The sequence below is a fragment of the Solanum verrucosum genome, unplaced genomic scaffold (genome assembly GCF_900185275.1).
Source record: "Solanum verrucosum unplaced genomic scaffold, falcon-dt-bn FXZP01000022.1, whole genome shotgun sequence".
Taxonomy (NCBI): Eukaryota; Viridiplantae; Streptophyta; class Magnoliopsida; order Solanales; family Solanaceae; genus Solanum; species Solanum verrucosum.
The window spans coordinates 2,443,249-2,466,468 of NW_026020086.1; the positions used below are offsets into that span (position 1 = coordinate 2,443,249).

Genomic DNA, 23,220 nt, shown 5'->3' on the forward strand with positions numbered 1-23,220 from the left:
CTTAAACCCAACCTAATTACAACGAATTCTACACCAAAAACCCACCAAGAATAACACTCATTCGCAACTCTCACCTCAAGAACTTCATTATAAAAAACGAAGCACAAAACTTCAAGAACTCAACAAGTTTATCAATATACTTAATCTCATGGATGAAATTCATAAAAGAAACTCATGATTGGTGTGTGGTTGAACAAACCTAACACTATGGAAGCTTACATACCTCTTAGGATAAAATCCTTGGTGAAATCCGTCGAAGAATCGCAAAAATTTTGAACGCTCTTCCTTTTCTCCTCTTTTCCTCTTCTTGAACTCCTCACAAAACCCTAAGCATAATTTTTAGACTCCTAAAACCCTACAAAAAATGCTTAAATCTGATAAGGTAAGGAAAGGACCAAAATACCCCTCATATTTTTGGGTAACTTTCTTTAATTGGACAGCCCGACTTCAATGTGCATATCTCCCTCATACATGCTCGAAAATTAGCAAACTTGGTGGCGTTGGAAAGAGGACTCAGAGATCTTTCATTTGATGTATTGTTATACCCCATTTTAGCCGGGTCAAAATAGTGTACAACATTTTGGCGATTCCAAAGTTAATAACTAAGTCAGGAAGTCGCCACCTAATTATTACGGTGAATTAGGACACCTAAATTGATTAAAGTTATTTTTTTAAAAAAGTTAACTTCATTTTAAGGTCTACTAAACTTAAGATTCTAGGTAAGGGTTCAACTAGTCTAAAGGGAAGGGATTAGGCATCCTTTAAAATCCATTAAAAATGGTTAACCGGCCGAATTTAGTTAATTAAATAGGCTAAGTGTGAAAGAGTAAAGAAAAATGTTGAAATGCTAAGTATACAATAATCAATTTTGGAAAATTGTTTCACATGAAATCTAACTTGTGAAAACAAATTTGAAGTGAGGTTTTGAAAGCTAATGTGATTCTTGTTTTAAGAAAAGGAGTTGTTTTGCAAGAATAAACCTTTTTCTTAAAAAATAAAAAAAGCCAAACTGACAGAACTTCAAAGTTGTGGAGAAAACTTACCGGAAGCTTATAAAATTTCTTATTCAAGTCCACCCTTTTATATCTAAAAAAAAAAATTATCCCAACTAATTTGTCTATTATTAGACAAAGCAAACCAATAAATGAAGCATGGCTATGAATAAATAACACAGGTATTAACAAGCAATTGCACAAAAATATAGATATAAAGTTAATCATAAGAGAAAATATGTGCAAGCAAGAATAGGAGCTTAAAAAAAAAGAAGTCATTGTCAGCCCTCATGAAGGAGTAACTATGTTCTGCTTAGACACAGTAAAATCGTGGATGACACATGGATTCCGAGCATATAGATCGGTAAATGATATGCAAACTCCATAAGCAAAGACGTTGAGTCCCAAATTGAAACTCTTCGGCTCCGGTGTTCATGCCAAACAAAGAAAATAATATAAAATATTAGAAATAGTGATTTAATTTCCAAGGATATGCATATAAACAAGTTAAATAGACAGAGTTCTAGGAGCACGCCATATTTGCTACTAACAATTAAAAATAAAGCACATCCCTGTAACACAGAACTGTCTATAACATAATGTGTTTGGATAGACATAAGATCATAAACTAATTTTAAGAAAATAAATAAACACAACAAACCATAAATAATTTGTTTTCCTTTTCATAAACAATTTTTTAAAAATGACAAACAACTATAAGATATTCAATAAATCCAAATAAAACGAAAAATCCAAACATGATTTCCTAAACATATGAAGTAACTTTCTTGAAGTCAGATTTAAACAAGTACTAATTGGAATATGCTAAACAGAGTGGATAGAAGAAGAACTTATATGCCTAACCACTTAAAAAATAGTTTTCTCATCTCTGTTTACATATTTTATTATTATGCAAGTGTATAAAATAGCTAGATAGCATGGTTTCTACTACATATTTCCATCAGAGAACACACAAACACATATAATCTAAAGATCTTTTGGAGAAAGGTACCAACAAAGATAAAACAAACAAACAGAGTAGTCCAACATATTTGTTTTATATGGCATGCTACTTAAGATTTACTGTACAAATAAACTAACAAACATCAGAAATATTCTGCAATACAAAAGGAATCTAAAGCATGATCTCTAAAATAGAATATTTTAACAACAATCATAAAAAGAACAGAGTTAGATTTACCTTTTGTAGGGCAGTGAACTGGGGAGTTGTCGGCCTCGAATCTGGACTCTCGTAATGAATAAGTTCGAAAGCTTTAAAATATCTCTGTCATCGTCCAACAGAAACAAAAAAAAGAGATCTGAACTTCTTTCTTAAAGTTAAAAGAAAATAGCAAAGCATGAAGAGGCGTCTGGAGACTTTTTCTTTTTGTGTGTGTATTCTTGTAAATGTTCCAGCCTTTGAGAAAGATGAAAATTTTTAATCTCCAGACCCTTTGCCTATGAGTTTGAGATGTATTTATAGGAGAATCACAAGGCTTATCTTCTCATTTTGAAATTCAAATTCGCACAGATGAGGGGAAAGTCACGGGTTGAGACTTTGGCTTCAAAAGAGACATTTGAATCTGCCACCTCTGCCACAAAGAATCAAAGTTCAAAAGTTCTTTGGCCTTTTGTGTTGACCAAATTAAGAGGAGAGATGAGAATGAGGGAGAGGAAAATAGCTTCAGACGTTCAAGAGAGAGAGAGGTGAAGTTACACCAAAATGGAGTGACAAGTCTTTTTCATGGCTAAAGATCAATGGAGTTTTGTTTATAAAAAGAAAATGATACAGAGAGGGGCAAATAGCTGCTGATCAACAAAAGATAGGCTTAAGACTTGGGCCACATATTTGCTAATGGGCTGCTCTTTTTGGGTTGCTCGTTTCGAATGACCAAATTGACTGAAATGTTTTGGGCCTCTTTCTTCTCTAAATTAATTCGTTTAAACTCCTAATTTAATAGCTGGTATAAATATATTACATAAAAAATTTAGAAGGTAAGAAACTTGAAATAAATTAATGACATACTATTTTAAACAAGACGACATTAAAGTAACAATAGTAAAATTGATAAAAAATATAATTTGAAATAGTGAAAATGATACTAAAGATGATAATCATAAAAATAATAAAAGTTAAAATAATATAGATAATTACGATAGCAATAGTGATAAATGAAAAATAATAGTGAATTATAAAGTATTCGACTTATTAGTAATTTAGAAGCTAAACGAAATAAATTAGAAGAAAGGAGGGACAAAATTTGGTGTCAACATGTATAATGAGTCTCCTAACTCATCCTGTACTAAAAAGTTATGGTCGTTTGAAGTTGACCCAAAACTTATAAGAATTTAGAAATGACTTGAATGAACTCCCTTCTAAAACCCTAATCGTATTTGGATTTATGAAAACTGATCCAAATCAGATTTTCCCCCAAAATATTACTAAAATTATTTTTAAGCTGATTGGGTAAGGGAAACACCAAAATACCCCTCCTATTTTTGGGTAACTTTCCTTAATTAGACAGCCCAACTTCAAACAGGAATATCTCCCTCATACAAGCTCAAAAATTAGCATACTTGACGTTTTTGTAAAGAGGATTCCAAGATCTTTCATTTGATAACTTATGGGTCTTCTAACTCATCTTGTGCTAAAAGTTATGGTCGTTTGAAGTTGACCCAAAACTTAAAAGAACTTAGGGTTGACTTGAATGAATTCTCTTTAGTTCTTTTTGAAACTCAAGGTGCTTCATCTAGCGACTTTAAATCTTAAAAAAAATTAAATTCCTCCGAAAAACCTTACTCACAACGAAGAATGGTTTGAATATTAGCTTAAAAATTTTCAGGGGTGTTACAATTACTGTGATTAATCATATTTTAATTTTTTTTTTCTCATCACTTTCCTTCTAAAACTTGGCTTGTTGAATCTTGCATAGAAACAAGTTATTTAAATGTAATTACAAGTAATTTTATTTAACACATTTATAATAAACAATAAATACTCAGTTATAAAAAATCAAATTACATTAATAATTTATTATATTTGAATCGTATCACGTATACAAGCTGATAATTCTATTTAAAAAAATTTTTATCTTAGTGAACTTTTTATTAATAATAGGAAAAAATTTCAAATATGTCACCAAACTATTAGAAATGAAGCATCTATATAGTTCGTTAAGAGTTTGACACATTTATGTCATCGCTATTAGAAAATGTGTTCATTTATATCATTATTTTTAATAGTGATTTTGAAAAAATAGTTTTGCTACAGGACCTCTTGTTAGAGGTCCACAGAAAAAATTGGACCCTTTAACTCACCCACACTCTGTGCTTTTCCCCAACTTGGACTGAAACTAACTCATTGAACCTAGACGGGATTCGTTGGGAGTAAGGTAATAATAGGAGATGGAAAATTTTACCCCATGACACTTTATCGTCCCAACTAACCGTCTGTTTGTATTTATTTTTCCATTTTCAATTCTTTGTAGTTTAGGAGAGATGTCGTTGTCCCGACCCGAGCCTACACTTTGGACGTGGCCAGCACTCGAGAACCATTGCTGGTCCCCAAGCGAACCCTCATCCTGGCTGACTACAAACGGAAGACTAACTCAAGCATACAAAGCTTAAAAACTAAATAAATATTTATGAAATCAATTACAAAGCTTTAACTCACATGAAAAACTCAGAATAAAAATAAATTATTCAACTCGCCATAAAATAGGCAACTTAAGTCTTTAAAACATTTAATAAAATAAATTAACAGACTTCTGAAACTCTACAGTATATCTATGAAGCCTCTAAATGACAAAGATAGAAGTTGGGACAAGACTCACGACCTCCTAACAACTGATATAACTGAAAGTAAAAAGTGGACCCTCCGGAAGCAAGGAGGCTCACCTTAGTTAACTAGAACTCCATGTGGTATCAACGAAGCTCGTCTTGATGATCCTGAATACCTGGATATGCATCATGAAAAGATACAGGCCAAATGGATTAGTACGTGGAATGTACGAGCATGTAAGGGAAATTCTAAAGCATAACATAAGCTTGAACTTGATAAAAAAGAAGCATACTTACCTCTTCTCAACTCACTCAACTCAGGAATAAGATACTTAACTCAAATATAAGATATTCAACTCAGTAAAATAAGGCTCAACTCAATAATAATACACTCGACTCTTGGTATTCAAACTCTGGATACTCAACTCAATATATAGCAAAAATAAGAGATGCAGTAGATGGAAAGGTTTTAAAACAGTAGAAAGTAACTCAATGTATTTAAGAATAAAATATACTCAGTTTATATGCAAGGATACAATATAAACTCTGTTTGTATCTAAAAATACAAGCAAACTCTGTGTATATAAAACTACAAATATCTTTGTGGGAGTTTCTCTAACCGACAACCATCACTTAAGAGTTATTGTGATGATACAACATTTTGTCTCACGCTGCCAGGGCCGTCTTATACCTTGCCGAGGGTATAGAACCTGACTACTAAGTGGATCCACTAGTCTATGCTAAAAAGAACTAAGGATTTATCTAAAAAGTATGATCCTTTTCTACCCATGGTGGCTACATGGTTTATGAGGGCTATGAGTTGTCTGAACTCTCCCTCATATCGGTGCTCAATACTACTCCCAAAATATGATACTAACTCTTATGTTTAAAATCATACTTCTTTCTATGATTTGAGATAATTGCTCAAAAACGTATCTCAAAGGCTATCTTGGAAATCAAAGTTTCCTCTCTCGCTTAATTGTGAAAGCATTTACTCTTTTCTGAAAACTAGCTCAAAGACACTTTGGAAATCAAGGTTTCCTTTTCTTGTTTAAATGTGAAAACATTTTCTCTTTGGGAATAATTAGTTCCCATATAATCTTTTGAAGAAACTGAATTTCACTTTTACTCTTACTCAACTCAATGCTCAAGTCTTAAAATAAAGTTAAAACGTTTGTAAAAGACTTCCTTAAAATATGGTTCATGCTGAATTATAGACTTGAACGACTCAATGCAAGGTTTTCAATAACCATAGATAGAACTCAATGCTTGGAACTCACGAACTTCAATGATGCTAATCATTTCAAGAATGCTCAACTCAGAGGGTTCATGCAGAATTATGAGTATGAACTACTCAACTCAAGGACTCAAAGATACTTCTCATCTCAAGACTGCTCGACTTATAGGATTCATGCGGAATTATGGGCATGGGCAATTCAACTCAAAGACTTCATGGGTAGCATGTAATAGTCCCATGATTAGAAATATAATCTCAAAGGGGATTAGGAACTCAATACTCAAGACTTAGAACTTGGAGAAACTACTCCTCTCAATGATACTCAATTTATGGAGTCCATGCGGAATTTTTGTGCATGAACGACTCAACTCGAAGGTTTACACAACTACATGGAACTCATGTATACGACTCTTCTAATTCTCTTACTTACTTCCTCAAAAAATTAATTGAAATCGATGATGGATCTCAAAGGATTCACAATTCAACTTTGAGATTCACAATTGAACTCCAAGGCTTCCTTGAACTTTACTCTTAACTCTCTCTTGAATGTGAATTATGAATTCAAAAGTTATGGTTCATGATATGAAGGATATCGTGATGATAAAGTGGACTCATGAATACATTCTCCTCACTCTCATACTCACTTTCTCGAGTTTTGAAAAAAGTTATTAGAAACTATAGAAGACTCCTCAAAGGGACTCTCTCAAAATGATTGGAAGAATTCTCAAGACTTAACTATTAACTTTACCTTGAATTTGAATTATGAATTCAAGGTTATGATCATGTTATGAATGATTTCTAGGTGTTTAGAAGTAGTTTAGAGTGATTGGAATCAACGGGAGTGAAAGTGCACTTACAAGGGGCTCAAATGGGACAATCGACGGAAAATGAGTGGGGGCAGACGACCCTGGCGCGTTCCGGGCACAGGGAACCTGCCCCTAACTTCAGAGGCTGCATATGGGTGCACTGCAGGGGGGCCGCCCCAGCCCCTTGGGCGCATCTGGGGTGCGCCGCCCCAGCCTCTTTCCAAGCCAAGTTTGACGTATTTTGCCTCTCGTTTTCTGATCCTAAATCGCTTTTAATTGATTTATTTTCTCAAGTTTTCCTTATATTAAATTACCCAACCTAAGTACACACTAATTCACTCAAAACAATCACTTTAATCTCAAGAAATCATCAAAACCCCAACAAAACAAGATTTAGAATGAACTTCAAGAACACCTATCAAGAATTTAAATCCTTCAACTTTTGAGAGTGAAATTACACTCAAAATAACATGTTTGGCGTGTGGGTGAACAAACCTAACACTATGGAAACTTACATACCTCTTAGGGATCAAACCCATGGCGAAAATCCGCAAACAAACTCAAGAACGTCGACGAACGCCTTGATCATTTCCTCTTTTCTCCTCTTTTCTCTTATTTTCTCTTCTTGAACTCTCAACTAAAACCCTAGGCGTATATTAGGATTATAAAACTGAACCTAAAAGGATTAGACCCTTAAAACATTACTAAAAACGAATTAAATCTGATTGGGTAAGGAAAAGACCAAAATACCCCTTACTATTTCCGGTTTTGACTTTTCTTATTTAGACATCCCAACTTCGAATGGCCATATCTCCCTCATACAAACTCGAAACTGAGCAAATTCGGTGGAGTTGGAAAGATAATTCAAAGATATTTCCTACGGTATCTGATAGCACACCTAACTCATCCTGAGCTAGGAGTTATAGTTGTTTGAAGTCCACCCATAACTCATACTTAGCTTAACTTGCAAAATTTCAGATTTTGCTATTTCCAATTTAGTTCTTTTTGGAACTCAAGGTGCTACATCTAGTGACCTTAACATTTAAGAAATTTTTAATTCCTTGGTAAAATCTCACTCACTACGAAGAACGGTTTGAGTCTTAGTTCAAAAAAAAATCTGGGATGTTACAGTCGTCCTCCCTAGCGGCATTAGAAAAACAACTATCCAACAATTCATCCTCATCGCAAAGAATTCACATCTTGTAGAATATGTGGAGAAAAATAACAACTTCCAACAAATTGTAATTTCTTACTAGTGCTAATATGAGTAAGAGAGTTGGGAAGTGTTCAACTTACCAATTTTGTTAGTTACAAGTTAATCAATAAGATATCTATTCGTATTATTATTTTTTGAAGCACTCGTTAGAGTCATAACATGTTTTACGGCTAATGGTGGAACTACCATGGCACAGTTAGGCACAAATGTCAGGTTTACTAGTTTTTGGATACGGGGTGTTACACTACAACTAACTAACATTACCAAAAAATAAGCAACCAAAAAGAGAGTGGATAAACATGCCCACTAACTCTACCCTATCCACTAAAAACAACAAACAACTTAATGCTAAATAACTAAACAACATTACTTTTTTTTACTAGCTAAAAACTAGGAACCAAATGGACTATTTTGAAGCATTAATCAAAACCATCTTATTTCTAAAAAAAGAAATCCATGTATAGTTTGTGTTGACACCTCATACGTCGAAGTGTTCAAAATATCTATTAAGGGTTTCAAAATGGAGATAGGACAAACAAAACAACTAACATGTTGTTCCACGAGCATGTTTGTCAATTCCAGATGTGCAACTTAAACTTATAACTGTCCAAACTAGGTTGACGTTACTCTCTAACCAAATGGGCATCAAAAGAGTTAGAACAAATATTATTCTCTCTAGAATATGATCGAACACCTTGCTTCATGACAATGTTCATCTTATTAGCATAAACCAAAGTGTCAACTATCGTGTCCATGTCTTTCTTGTGTGTTTCCATGGACCAACCTTATCATCAACTTTATCTTTACCTTTGCTAAACTCCATGGCTTTTATGAACCCCAAACATCATCTACTACTTTTCCAAAATTCACATCCAACGTGACTTTCATCTCTTTTGCTCGTTTCGCATCTTCATCGTCCAAAACCTTATTAGTCCATTAATATTATGAAAAATCTCAACTTCATGTTCATTCATTATCGATTGTACACCATTTTGTTGTCTCGCTTTGTCACGAACTTTTGAGTTTCCTAGTAACAAGCACACTTACTCTCATCGTATTTTTAATGCTTGCAATGGCTGCAATATGATGGTAACTCATCATAGATATTATTTTGATGAATTAATTTAAATAATGACTTATTTCAATCAAAAAAATTCATTCTGGTAAAGTAAAGTGTGTGAATCCAATGGATAACTTCAATAAGTTTTAGGTTTGGTGTATTAAATAATTTAATTACGCATGCTTGTACTATATTTGGTGTATCTAGAAGGCATGCAAGTCACTTAAAATGTAATTACATGTAATTCTGCATAACTTATAATAAATGAAATTAATCGGTTATAATAAATTAAACCAAGCTAGAATTTGCCAAATACATCAATCTAATTAGTGGGATTGTTAGTTATTGTTTTTCTCTTTCAGTTGTTAGCTAGTGTTTTAGCTGACCGAGTCTTTAGCAAATAAGTAGGTTGTTGAATAGAAGTAGGAGAATCCTTTTAGTTTGTTAGTAGTTGAGTAATTGTAGGAGTTAGTGGATTGCTACTTTATTTTTTCCATGAGTAAAACTCTATTTAAAGAGTTCACTTGATGTACTTCAGTGAGATGATTAATATTTCGCCAATTAAATAGAGTCCACGTTTTATCTTCTCATCTCTGTTTTTCCATCAGGGATTGCAAATGCTACTGAAGATGTGAGGTTGCTTAGGCAACATAGATAATCATTTCTTCTGTATGAATCAATATTTTATTACAAATCCTTCCTGATACCTCCCAAAGCTTGTGTAGAACAATGGACTATAAGACCACATCAATGTCAAATATCTGGCAGAAATTAGAGCTTATGTATTTCATAAAGTTAAGCATTTCAATTACATCAAAAAATGACTTGTAATCTTTATTATGACCATCTCTCATTGGTTGTCTCCGGGTATCATTATCAAGAAGTATATCTACGACTTCTTGTACTAATTTTTCCTAGCATAGATCTACGTGTTGTTAATAGATCGGTAAGGGTATTGTTTTGATAGGTAACTCTTCAATAGAGTTCATTAATATCTGGGCTAATTAGTTTTTCTATCATCCATCGGAATGATCAGTCTCAACTCATGAGGAAGAACCGGTAATAAACACAAAATCATCAATTCTTGCTCTATACTTTTTCAAATTAAATGTTTATCCAATTTCACGCATCTAACCAAAAATTCATTTCTTATTCCAACTTTTTGATATTCCCATTCATTTTCTATGTGCCTTTCTACCCTAGTTATTCCCATTCTACCAATAAATTTCCATTCACAAGTATTAGCTAGAACAGTTGAAGAAATTGTGAATACATTGACTTGAAAGGAGCATTTTTATGGGGATTGATGTGTAGCTTATATCAGTACTGCTCAGTTACATTTATAAAAGAGAGCATAAAGGAATAGTTGGACAAAACATTTTGTTGATTTTGAAAAAAATTTAATTATATTTGGATATATTATATGCATCTTACTACACGATTCAAAAGTTTTCATTACTTTCTTAAACTTCATGTCTTGTTAAATTGAAACACATAAAATAAAACGACAGAGTAACATGACATTCTAAGAAATAGGAAAAGGAAAACAATTAAATTTATATATTATTACTTTCAAAAATCATTCAATCTCCTCACAAAAATCATCATAAGATTTCACAAAACAAGACCCCTTTTAATTAACTTGAATTTAAAATTATTCGAAATAGTATCCCAATAGAGTTCAATCTCATCACCACAGCTCAATCCACTATTGTATTGAACACTGAGTTTTGTGTCACAACTCACTTCAAATCGTAAGGTTGTGAGTTCGAGTCACCAAAAGAAAAACAAATGGAAGCTCCTAGGGAGAAGTTTTTTTTTTAAAAAAAGGTGGCACAGATTAGCTCATTCCATTCATCGGGGACTCCGGGTAGACACCAATGGCCACAATCTTGTTTCACCCTTCTACCGATCTTCTCATAGACTGATCTTCATTTTCAAAACAGGTTTACTCTCTTTACTACAACTTCCACCTGAATCCCAATCTCTGCCTCTGTTTAAATACAAGTAAGCTTAAACCACGTTTGACAGATTTGTAGAATACCATTTTTCCTTATTAGAATGAATATAGAATGTGGGGAAGGCTAAATATTAATTTCTATAACAAGAGCAATGTTAGGATATTTTAGTAATACTTAATTATATTTATAGGAACAGTTGGGTAAAATATTTTGTTGATCTTGAAAAAAAATTAATGATATTTTGATATATTATACGCATTTGAGTTACACTATTCAAAAGTTTTCATTACTTTCTTAAAATTCATATCTTGTTAAATTAAATCACATAAAATAAATGATAGAGTAACATGACATTCAAAGAATTAGGAAAAGAAAAACAATAAAATTTAAATATTCTTACTTTATTTCGAATATAACTATAAAAATCATTGGATCTCCTCTCAAAAAACATCATAAGATTTAAAGAAATAAGATCCTAATTAATTAACTTAAATTTAAAATTGAGTGAATTAGTGTCCCAACAGAGTTCAATCTCATCACCATAGCTCAATCCACGATTTTTGAACAAATCTGCACAAACTATTGCATAGTCCTTGCATGGCTTCATTTTAACAACATAAGCGCCTTCATCATTTTTAGAGTTGCTCTCTTCAGTAACATCCAATAATTCAAAACGATGCATGTTCCCTTCCTCTACAAGTTGGACCATTCCCTCCATCCAATGTGGAAAAACATGTGCAAGAACGAATGCAAATGGAAGCACTAACAATCTGGTCAGTTGCTCAAACTGGGTGATAGTCTTCCTAATCTTTCGGGGACCTTGAACATGGGTAGAGTGGGTGGTTGTATTCATAATAGTAATTATAGAGAAATGTGTTTGATGAAAATTTACAATGTTGGGGAAAAAAGATAGGAATTTATAGGAATTTTTTGGCATTAAATTTGGAAGGTAAATCACACTATATATAATTATTTTTCTAATAAAGATTGGTTTCATATATTTAAGATTAGATTACTGTGATTAATTTTATTTTATTTTGTAGTCACTTTCCTTCTACAACTTGATTTGATGAATCTTGCATACAAGCAAGTTATTTAAATGTAATTATAGGTAATTTTATTTAATAAATTTATAATAGACAATAAATAATCAGTTATAATAAATCAAATTATACACATATACAAGTTGGTAATTCAATTAAAAAAATTCTTCTCTTTATGTACTTTTTATTAATAATAATAGGGAAAATCTTCAAATTTGCCATCAAACTATTAGAAATGACTCATCTATTTCGTTAAGAGTTTGGCACATTTATGTGTTGTTATAAATCATGTTCATTTATATCATTAATTTTATTAGTGATTTTGTATAAACAGTTTTGCCATATGGCCTCTTGTTAGAGGTCCCCCAAAAAATTGGACCCATTTAAAAATTAACTTACTCACACTCTATTCGTTTCCCCAACTTGGACTGAAACTAACTCATAGAATCTGGATGGAATTCACCAGGTATAAGGTAACTGCGGGAGAGGAAAAATTTTACGCCATAACACTTTATCATTCCAACTATGATGTCTACCGTGTTTTTTTATATTTATTGTTTCATTTTCACTTCTTTGTAGTTTAGGAGAGATGCCATCCTCCCTAGCGGCATTAGAAAAACAACTATCCAACAATTCATACTCCTCACAAAGAAATCACATCTTGTAGTATATGTGGAGAAAAATAACAACTTTCAACAACTTGTAATTTCTTACTAGTGTTAATATGAGTAATGGAATTGGAAAGTGTTCAACTAACAAACTTTTTTAGTTAAAAGTTCATCAAGAAGATCTCTATTCGTAATATTATTATTTGAAGCACTCGTTTGAGTCATAACATGCTTTGCACCTAGTGGTGGAACTACCATGGCACGGTTCAGCACAAATGTCAGGGCTATTGGAGGTTTTGGAAGGGATATAATCCACTACTCCTCTTGCATCATGTATTCCCCACTCTTCGCTCTCGTACCACCATTTTGGCCATTTTTTGCGTCAAAATTGTTGGTTGAGTACAATGGAATTAAGGCAAAAAATGTATCTAAATTTTGGTCATTCCCCAGGGATATTAGTTCAATTGATGTTCCTCTCTAACCAAAAGGGAATCAAAAGAGTTAGAACAAATATTATCCTCTGAGGAATTTAATCAGACACCTTGCGTCATGATAATTTTCATCTTATCTGCATGAACCAAAGTGTTAACTACAATGTCCTTGTATTTCTCGTGTGTTATCATGAACCAATTCACATCATCAGATTTATCATTACATTTTCTAAACTCATTTATTCATGGAAACCCCAACATCATCCACTACGTTTTCCAAATTCACATCCAAAGTGACTTTCATCTATTTTGTTTGTTTCGCATCTTCTTCATGTTCATCATCCAAAACCTTATTAGTCCCATTAATATTATGAAAAATCTCAACTTCCTATTCATTGATTATCGATTGTACACCATCTTGTTATCTCGCTTTGTCACGAACTTTTTTGAGTTCCCTATTAACAAGCACACTTACTCTCATCGTATTTTTGATGCTTGCAATGGTTGCAATATAATGGTAACTCATCATAGATATTATTTTGATGAATTAATTTAAATAGTGACTTATTTCGATAAAAAAAATTATTTGTTGTAAAGTAAAGTGTGTGAATCTAATGGATAACTTCAATATGTTTTAGGGTTGGTGTATTAAATAATTTAACTAATGATGATTGTACTATATTTGGTATATCTATAAGACATGCAAATCACTTAAAATGAAATTACATGTGATTCGATATAACTTATAATAAATGAAATTAATCGGTTATGATAAATTAAACCAAGTTCGAATTTTTCAAATACATCAATCTAATTAATAGGATTGAAAATGCTACCGAGGATGTGAGGTTGCTTAGGCAACATAGAAAATCATTTCTTCTATATGAAAAATATTTCCATTACAAATCCTTCTTGATACCTCCCAAAGAAAGTGTAGAACAATGGACTATAAGACCATATCAATGTCAAATATCTTGTAGAAATTAGAGTTTATATATTTCATAAAGTTTAGCATTTCAATTAAATCCGAAAATGAATTGTAATCTTTATTATGGCCATCTCTCATTGGTTGTCCCCGGGTATCATTATCAAGAAGTATATCCACGACTTCTTGTACTATTTTTTTCTTGATGTAGATCTACCCGTTGTTAATAGATCGGTAAGGGTATTGTTTTGATAGGCAACTCTTTTATAGAGTTCATTAATATCTGAGCTAATAAATTTTTCTATCATCCATCTGGTTGATCGGTCTCAACTCATGAGGAATAACTGGTAATAAACACAAAATAATTCATTCTTGCTCTATAATTTTTCAAATTAAATGTTTATACAATTTCACGCATCTAACCAAAAAGTTATTTCTTATTCCAACTTTTCAATATTCCCATTCATTTTTTGTGTGCCCTTCTTCCCCCAATCATTCCCATTCTACCAATGAATTTCAATTCACAAGTATTAGAACAGTTGAAGAAATTGTGAATACATTGACTTGACAGGAGCATTTTTATGGGGAATTGATGCATAGCTTATATAACAGGAGCAATGTTAAGATATTTTGGTACTACTTAATTGTATTTATAAAAGAGAGCATAAAGGAACAATTGGGCAAAATATTTTTTTGATCTTGAAAAAAAATTTAATGATATTTGGATATATTATACGCATCTTCCTACACGATTGAAAAGTTTTCATTACTTTCATAAATTTCATGTCTTGTTAAATTAAAACACATAAAATAAAATGGAAGAGTAACATGACATTCTAAGAAATAGGAAAAACGAAAATAATAAAATTTGAATATTATTACTTTCTTTCAGATATAATTATAAAAATCATTCAATCTCCTCACAAAAATCATCATAAGATTTCACAAAACAAGACCCCTTTTAATTAACTAGAATTTAAACTATTCGAAATAGTATCCCAATAGAGTTCAATCTCATCACCACAGCTCAATCCACGATTCTCGAACAAATCGGCACAAACAATTGCATAGTCCTTACATGGCTTCATCTTCACAACATAAACCCTTTCATCATTTTTATGATTGTTCTCTTCAGTAACATCCCATAATTGAAAATGATGCATTTTCCGTTTCTCCAAACAAATGAAATTGTTATAGAAATGTTTGATCATAAATGTTTGTCCTTAATTTTATTGGCCATGAATGGATGCATTTTACTCCTAGTTCAAAAAGATAAAATACATTGAGTTTCCAAACTATGTGGTGTCCAAATTGAGTCAATATGGAGTATGAACAATTGCATCATGTAATCAAAGAATCTTGGAAAATTACTGCCTATTTTTGGTGCAGAAACTGAAATGGACACTGTTACATTTGGTGCACATATTGTTTCCCAACTAGCTTGGGATTTGATGTAGCTGTTGTATTGAACACTGAGTTTTGTGTCACAGCTCACTTCAAATCGTAAGGTTGTGAGTTCGAGTCACCAAAAGAAAAACAGATGGAAGCTGCTAGGGAGAAGTTAAAAAAAAACAAAAGGTGGCACAGATTAGCTCATTCTATTCATCGGGGACTCCGGGTAGACACCAATGGCCACAATCTTGCTTCACCCTTCTACCGATCTTCTCATACACTGATGGGTGGTCATCCTTGCGGAAATTTATTGACTGTGTTACGTTTAAAAGGACTACTGGCAGCTGCCTTTCCTTAATCACCTCCTCCACAATCTTCATTTTCAAAGGATAGCTCCTCTCAAAACAGGTTTACTCTCTTTACTACAACTTCCACCTGAATCTCAATCTCTGCTTCTGTTTAAATACAAGTAAACTTAAACCACGTTTGACAGATTTGTAGAATACCATTTATCCTTATTAGAATGAATATAGAATGTGGGGAAGGCTAAATGATCAATGTTGCTCGTTTCCTTCAATGATACAACATGCACTTTCATAAGATAAGAACTCTCATGTTAGTGTTTTCATTTATAAGTCGGAGATTACCTCTTCGAGCTCTGGCAGCATTTCCTTCTTAGATAGGCTTCGGAAAGCCCTTCACAAATTCTCTCTCCTTAGTTGTATCACTTAAAATATGCCATCACCAATAGTCTCTGCAAGAACATGTTCCGTTCTCAAACTTATGGAACCTATTGGCATCTCTAACAAGAAATATTTTCTTCAAAATCTTTGACAAACCCTTGATGTACTCATGACAATCTCCACAAACTCTCAAATTCTTGAAAACACGAATTGGCTTCCCCTCAATTTCATCGGCACCAGAAAGAAGTGCCAAACCAATTGCCAATTTCTCGCTGTGAAATCTCAGGCTCTCATCCCTTGTTTCATCTTCAACATCGTGTAATGAAAAGCTTACTTCCCGTGTGTAACCGAGTTCATATTTCATTTTCTTCTCCATCTTATACAAAAATTCATGGATAGCTTTAGTAAGTGGGTGTGTCTCATCTCTGTTGTAGAAAAAGTGCATCTTCTTGTCGATCTCCACCCAACTTTGTCCTGCTTCTTTTCTTAAACCTTTCGTTTTCACCAGTCCTCTTAATCCCTCACATTCTTCCCATAGGCGGGCATCAGCGAAAATGTTTGACATCATAACATAATTCACCGGATTATTGCCATCTAATTTTAAGAGAATCTCCCCAACTTCTCTTCCTATTTCTACATTCTTGTGTACTCTACATGCACCAAGCAGTGTCTGCCAAATACCAACATTTGGTTTTACTGGCATGTTCTCTATCACAACCTTAGCTTCTCTTAGGCGTCCAGCTCGACCTAGGATATCAACCATGCAAGCATAATGCTCTACTGAGGGTTTTAAACAATTTGAATTGCATAGTTTTGAAAAGTATTCTTCACTTTCTTGAACTAACCCCGAATGACTACAAGCTGTGAGCAGAGCTAAGTAGGAAACCTCATCAGGCTCAATCCTATCCATATGCATTTTCTTGAATAGTTCAACTGCTTCTCTACCAAGACCATACTTCCCATACCCGATGATCATAACGGTCCATGAAATCACATTTTTTTCTAGCATAACATCAAAAAGTGTTTTGGCTTCCTCTATTAACCCACATTTTAGATACATATCCATGATTGAATTCAATACAGATATGTCTAACCCAGAAGGTATTTTTACTGCACAACAATGCAATTGTTTCCCAAGCTCAATTAGAGCAAAATCAGCAAAGATACCCATCATGCTTGACAGCACAAACCCATCCAATGTGATGCTACTTTCCCTGAGCTGCTTGAACAAGTTCATTGCCTCTGTTAGTTTGCCTTCTTGAGCATACCCTACGGTCAGTGTCGTCCATGATATCACACTTTTCTGTTCAACTTGACTAAACACCTTATGAGCTTCAAACAAGTTTCCTGATTTGACATACAAATCAATTAGGGCGCCTGCAATAACTTTTTGGCTGGAAATAAGGAATCCCCTAGTAATAAGAAAACCATGAATTTGGCTTCCTTCACGCACCGCCTTAAAACCACTGCAAGCCTTCAATGTGCTTGCAAACGTAAACTCGTCTGGCATTTCTCCTTGTTGTTGCATTTGTTTGAACAGATACAAAGATTTATCACCAAATCCTCCCATTGCATACCCTGCTATCATTACATTCCAAGTTATGAGACTCTTTTCTGGCATTTCATGGAACTTGTTTTCAGCCTCACCAAGTTTCCCACATCTTGAGTACATATCGATAATTGAATTACCTGCAACTGGATACTTTTCAAACCCACTTTTAGCACACAAACCATGAATCTGTTGTCCATTTTCCAGAACACCAAGAATACCACATGCCTTAAAGTTGGTGGAAAAAGTGTATTCATTGGGTCTTACATTTGAGAAGAGCATCCGAGAGAGAAGCAACAAGGATTCTTGAGCATTAGCGTGTTGTAAATATCCACACATTAAAGCCGTCCAGGAAACCACATTTCTTTCAGGCATTTTGTGAAACACTGAGCGAGCCAGTTCCACTCTACTGCACTTCCCGTACATATCAATGAGATCATTGCTTATCATCAAATCAAATGCATAACCCATCCTTAATACAGCTCCATGAACTTGTTTTCCCACATCTAAAGACAAAATCTTAGAACAATTTCTCAGTAGTTCAGCCAACCTTTGTCTCTCATTCATTACAAAAGATGTACCTTGCGGCATCTTCTTACCAGATATCTATAAATCTCTTGTGGAACTCAAAGAAGTTGTCCAAATATTTGTCATCTCATTTGAAACTCCGAAAAATTGTAGTTAAATGGGAATCCAGGTTCAGATATACGACTGTTCTAATTTTTCGCCCCAAGGGTGGTTTGGGTTATATTATGTAACAGGAGAGATTCAAACTGGTTTCGGTTCACTGAGTCTCCTACCAGCATCAGCCTCTTTCCTTTCAATCTCTTCAAAAAGTCTGATGCACTAAACCTACAAAAGTAGAACTGCTTTAAATATACAAATCTGTTAAGTAGTCCCCTGAATTGTCAAACGACCAGCCTATTTATCAATGAAATGAATAAGTTTTATCATCACATGAATCATCAGAACAGCAAAACCTATAGATATTACACAATATTATTGATACTGCCATCTATTAACATGTGAATCAATTTATGAAACTACTATTTGGTGATAATATTGAGGAAGCTCCATATTAATATGCAGGTTAAGGTGTAATTGATTTCTGATTCACTACAAAATGTTATAAAGTCAGAAAAATATTTCCTTTATTGAGTTAATCATGTATGATATTGTGCAACATGATAAGCCCTCCTACCAACTCCAAAACAGTGTATTACATATGTTCTACCCAAACCTTAAACATATACATATATATAGAGAGAGTGTTAAATGATCAAGAATCTATTATGCTTATGTTCCACATGGTGATCATGTTGAGGTTTAGCCATAGATCAAGGTTCCATTTCAGATATCAGACAATGACAATGCATGTCAAGGGCGCTAGCGCGTGCCCCCGGGGTGATCATTACCACTTGAAGTTTTAGTTAACCAGAAACATCTCAATGATAGACATTCTCAATTAGAAAGTGCAATGTCATAGTCAGAGTGAATTATCTAACCATGTTGAATCAACATGACAGTGAAATATCCTTCACAAAGCTAAAGAATTCATTTAGACACTTAAACAAACACCTTACAGGCAACCATTTTGAATACAGTGAAACATCCTCCACAAAGGTAAACAATTCATTCGGACACTTAAACAAACACCTTACGGGCAACAACACCAGGATCTTTTATATATGTGCACAAAAATATTAATTCTGTAAATGTATAGTAAAAATTTAAAATAAGGTAGTATTATGTGACATTGCTTCAACTAACGTGTACCTATTTTTAGTGATACTTCTGCTATGTTCGAATTATGAATTTGTATTTGCGTCCAACCAAAATGACCCCTTAAAAGACTATGAAATACTTTTTGTTTTTATATAGTGACACAGCATTACATTTATGACTCACCAAACTAAAAAAAAAAAAAAGTGAGTTTCATTAATTACTTGAAGCTTACCAAACTTAACACAATGAAGAATGAGTCTCCAAATGCTTTCATGATTTACTAAGCTAGCGTTTCGCCATAGATTTTCAAATATTCTTGACAAATATTATTTGGGTGAAAATTTTATCATGTGTTTTGTCATAATATTTGGGAAATATATTTCATTTTTTTAGAAAAATATGATTTATACTCGTAAATTTTTAAAAACTATCAAAACTAACCCTAAGTTTGTATTACAAATCAATTGGATTTTTGTTGCAACAAATAACAAGTAGTGTCCATGACACTGGAGCAATGTGGTAGTTTGGAGTGAGTGCAACAAGCATCATTCCATACATCGTTAAGTAGACAAAACACATGACTTTGTTACCCTGAGCCGATTGTTCATCACTTTCATATTCACTGAATATCTCATCACTACTTTGGTGTTCACATAAAAAATTATGTAATACAACACAAACAACTACTATAGAGGGTGTTTTAGTAAAAAATAAAAGTTTGGTGTAAAATTTTAATTTTTAAAAGATTTCAAATAATAAGTTTTGAACCCAAATACTAGAAAAAACTTGTATTTGGGAATTTGGGATATTTGTCAAAAATATTTGCTAAATAATGACAAATTGTATGGACAAACACTATTTGCAAAAAATTTCCCCAAATATTACTTGGGAAATCTATGACCAAAAGATCAAATAGTTTTTGAAGTAATTGATGTGACTTATCTCAGTTAGAGAATAAGAAGTCATTTCTTAATTATAGAATATGATCAAATTACTTTTTGAAGTGATTGACGATATACTATCTCTTTTCTATAAATTTAATAAGGTTAAATGTTTGAAAAAGACTAGTATTTTCTTTATTATCGAAGACGATAAAATACAAATAATTTTTTTTATGTGACTAATAAAACTATCTTTTTTTTATATTTGAAAGGTTAAATACCAGTTCGAGAAAAGTGTTTTCTTGATTACAAAAGATCAAATAATTTTTTAAGCATGAGATGTGTGGAGCTTTATTTTTTAAGTGTGCTACATGTACACACAAAATAAAGTAAGGTATTTCTAATTAATATCCTCTATTTCTTTTTCCTTTTTGGTTGTTTTGTAGTCTAATAATATTATTGTTTTGTAGTCTAATATTATACTTATTTCACCATAGTTTAAAATGTATAAATTGCATGTCCTTCACTAAGTTAATAAATATGATGCACGTCACAATCCATGAACGCAATCCTTTTTAAAAGGTTTATTAAAGTGTTTCACTCCCCATTTAAATTTTTTCTTCGTGTTTCTCTTTTATACCTCCGAAAATATTTATTGGGAGGAGTTTGGACTATTTTATATTATTTATCACTTAATAATTGAGGTGTTTATAATCTTTAAGAACAATTACTATTAAGGATAAAATGGAAAAAGAGCCTATCTTGAACTTCTAACATAACAAATAATTTAAGACAACTATTTTTAAGAATCATGACAGATAATTTGAGACGAAAGAAATACCATTTTAAAAATAATATATTGTTTTAGTTTTACAGAAAATAAATATAGATTATAATTAAAGAGATCATAAGAAATTATTAGTTAAAAAGGTTTTTGGCTTTATTAGTAAAAATATTGAATATGATGACAAACAGAAAATAAAAATAAGAATGAGTTGCTCAGATGGTGAGTATCCATCACTTTCAACTTTAAAGTTATGAATAGTAAATTCGAATTACCAAGGAAGCAAAGGTGAAAACTCCCGGCGAAAGGAGTAAAAAAGAAATCAATCAATTATTGGTTGTGCAAGAGTTATGAAATGAATTTTTATTGATCCTAGTAGGCTAGACTCTACCAAAATAGTTGACTACTATGGATAGTATATATTCTTATGTTAAATTGAGATCTGAATTACAATAGTTCAAACTAGTGGATATTGTATAATGTGTAATGTGTTATTTACGTTCGGAGGTGAAGTACAAATTACGTATTTGATCGAATTTAATAATTTTAATTTATTGTAAAAAATCCATCGAATCTGTATAAGGTAGGAGTAGTTTAGAATCTAATATGTTAAAAAGAAATGAATTTTCAATCATAAATTTTAAATTATAATTAGGAAAAACTATGTTCTATAGTCTATACATAGGGTCAAACAAGATATCACAAGTTTAAATTATACAAATAATATTTTTACAAAGACTACATACATTAGATCCTTCTGATCCGATCATCAGTTTCACTAATTTCCATTCTAGTCTAGTCTTCTGCCTTTAAAAGTGGAGTCGTTATAACTCTGACCAACTAGGGGCTGTTTGGTAAGAGTATTAGAAAAATAATATTGATATACAAAATATTTGATATAATTTATCAATTGTTCGGTTGTAAATTAGTTCATGTATAATTTAATATATTAGTTGGCGTATTGTTTTAAATATACCACCAGGCACCAACAACATGAAATAATTAATTCATGGACACAATACCAAAAAGTCAAAACTATCTTTATTATTTTCCTAGTAACTAACGAAGTATAATTATAAATCCATTACTTTTTAGTTAAATAAATAAATTAATATTATTTATATCCAACTGAACAGTGAACACCCTTAATTAAATATCCACCTTGAAAAAAATCTCATTTCTTAAAGGGGCCTTTCTTAAATATGCAAAAAGATAGATGATGCCACGATGTACCATGTTACTACCATCATCATAACAACTTGACAAGTCACCAACATGGGTTGTGTGACAAATGCACAGTGGAACTGCTCCGCCCTAAATAGAGGTTTCGAGTTCAAGTCTTGAACGATTCTATAATGTACGATATGTAGATGCGGATCCACATGTAAAGGTAGGGGTACACATGCACCCATTAACTTCAAAAAAAATTATGTATATATACGTATATCTATTTTGAAAAACTGAAAGAAACTAAAATATAAATAAAAGTATTCTCATGGAAAGCATAAAAGGCAGTTAGTATTGCTGGTACAAAGCGAGTGTGACCACCCACGCGACCGCGGTTCAATTCCAGCTAAATCTGAATTTAGTCGAGTCTTCAATACGGACTCCAAACACCGAATAAAGAAAAACAACTTGAGAAGTCATGCAAAATAATAAATTAACCAAAATTCAAAGAAAAATATCTACATTAACAAAAAAAAAAATAATCTCTATTATCTATGTGGATCCATCTAACTACTTTTGTTATTTTACAAAAAAATCATAATAGAAGAACTTTTTAAAAAAAAAATTGATACATTGGTGAAAAACTTTTTCCAATCCTATATGGACCACGTTTAATTTGCGTATCAACTATATCTTTCTATCTATGTATTCTATGATAGGTATAACTTGTCCTTTTCCTCTATTTCATTTTTTTATACTAGAGTTTGATTGATTTAAATTTATAAAACGTAGTGTTATTCGGAAAAAAAACTTTTTTTGTCAAAAGAAATTCTTACATAAAACTCAAATTTAAATTAAAAAATTAATTTTATCCACTAAATCATATTCTTTGTTTTTCCTCTTTTTTTTAGTCTGTATAAAAAAAAAAATCTTTTCATTTCTGGCAATTTTTAATTTAATTTTCTCCTTAATATATTTAA

General features: G+C 32.3%; 2 protein-coding genes across 3 annotated transcripts in view; both read right to left on the reverse strand.

Annotated features, from left to right (window-relative positions):
- Nucleotides 1-14,487, reverse strand: part of LOC125824540 (probable E3 ubiquitin-protein ligase RHY1A) — a 293,655-nt gene extending 279,168 nt beyond the window's left edge. Inside the window, exon 1 of the mRNA XM_049503941.1 lies at nt 14,480-14,487. The gene's annotated coding sequence lies outside the window, so the exon portion shown is untranslated. The remainder of the gene's footprint in view (nt 1-14,479) is intronic.
- On the reverse strand, nt 11,029-18,526 carry LOC125824482 (putative pentatricopeptide repeat-containing protein At3g15130). 2 transcript variants are annotated; one of them, XM_049503865.1, is made up of 2 exons: nt 16,099-18,526; nt 11,029-11,084 (listed from the first exon to the last, which is right to left on the reverse strand). In XM_049503865.1, the coding sequence occupies exon 1, from the start codon at nt 18,272-18,274 to the stop codon at nt 16,193-16,195; it is 2,082 nt and encodes a 693-aa protein (XP_049359822.1). In that variant the 5' UTR covers nt 18,275-18,526; the 3' UTR covers nt 11,029-11,084; nt 16,099-16,192. The 2 variants fall into 2 exon arrangements, with proteins under 2 accessions (XP_049359822.1, XP_049359820.1); XM_049503863.1 differs by lacking the exon at nt 11,029-11,084 and adding an exon at nt 15,492-15,906.
- Nucleotides 18,527-23,220: the final 4,694 nt, after the last annotated feature.

What these genes read in the sequence shown, in the direction of transcription:
- LOC125824482 (XM_049503865.1), bottom strand. Translation starts at nt 18,274, where the DNA reads ATGCCGCAAGGTACATCTTTTGTAATGAATGAGAGACAAAGGTTGGCT.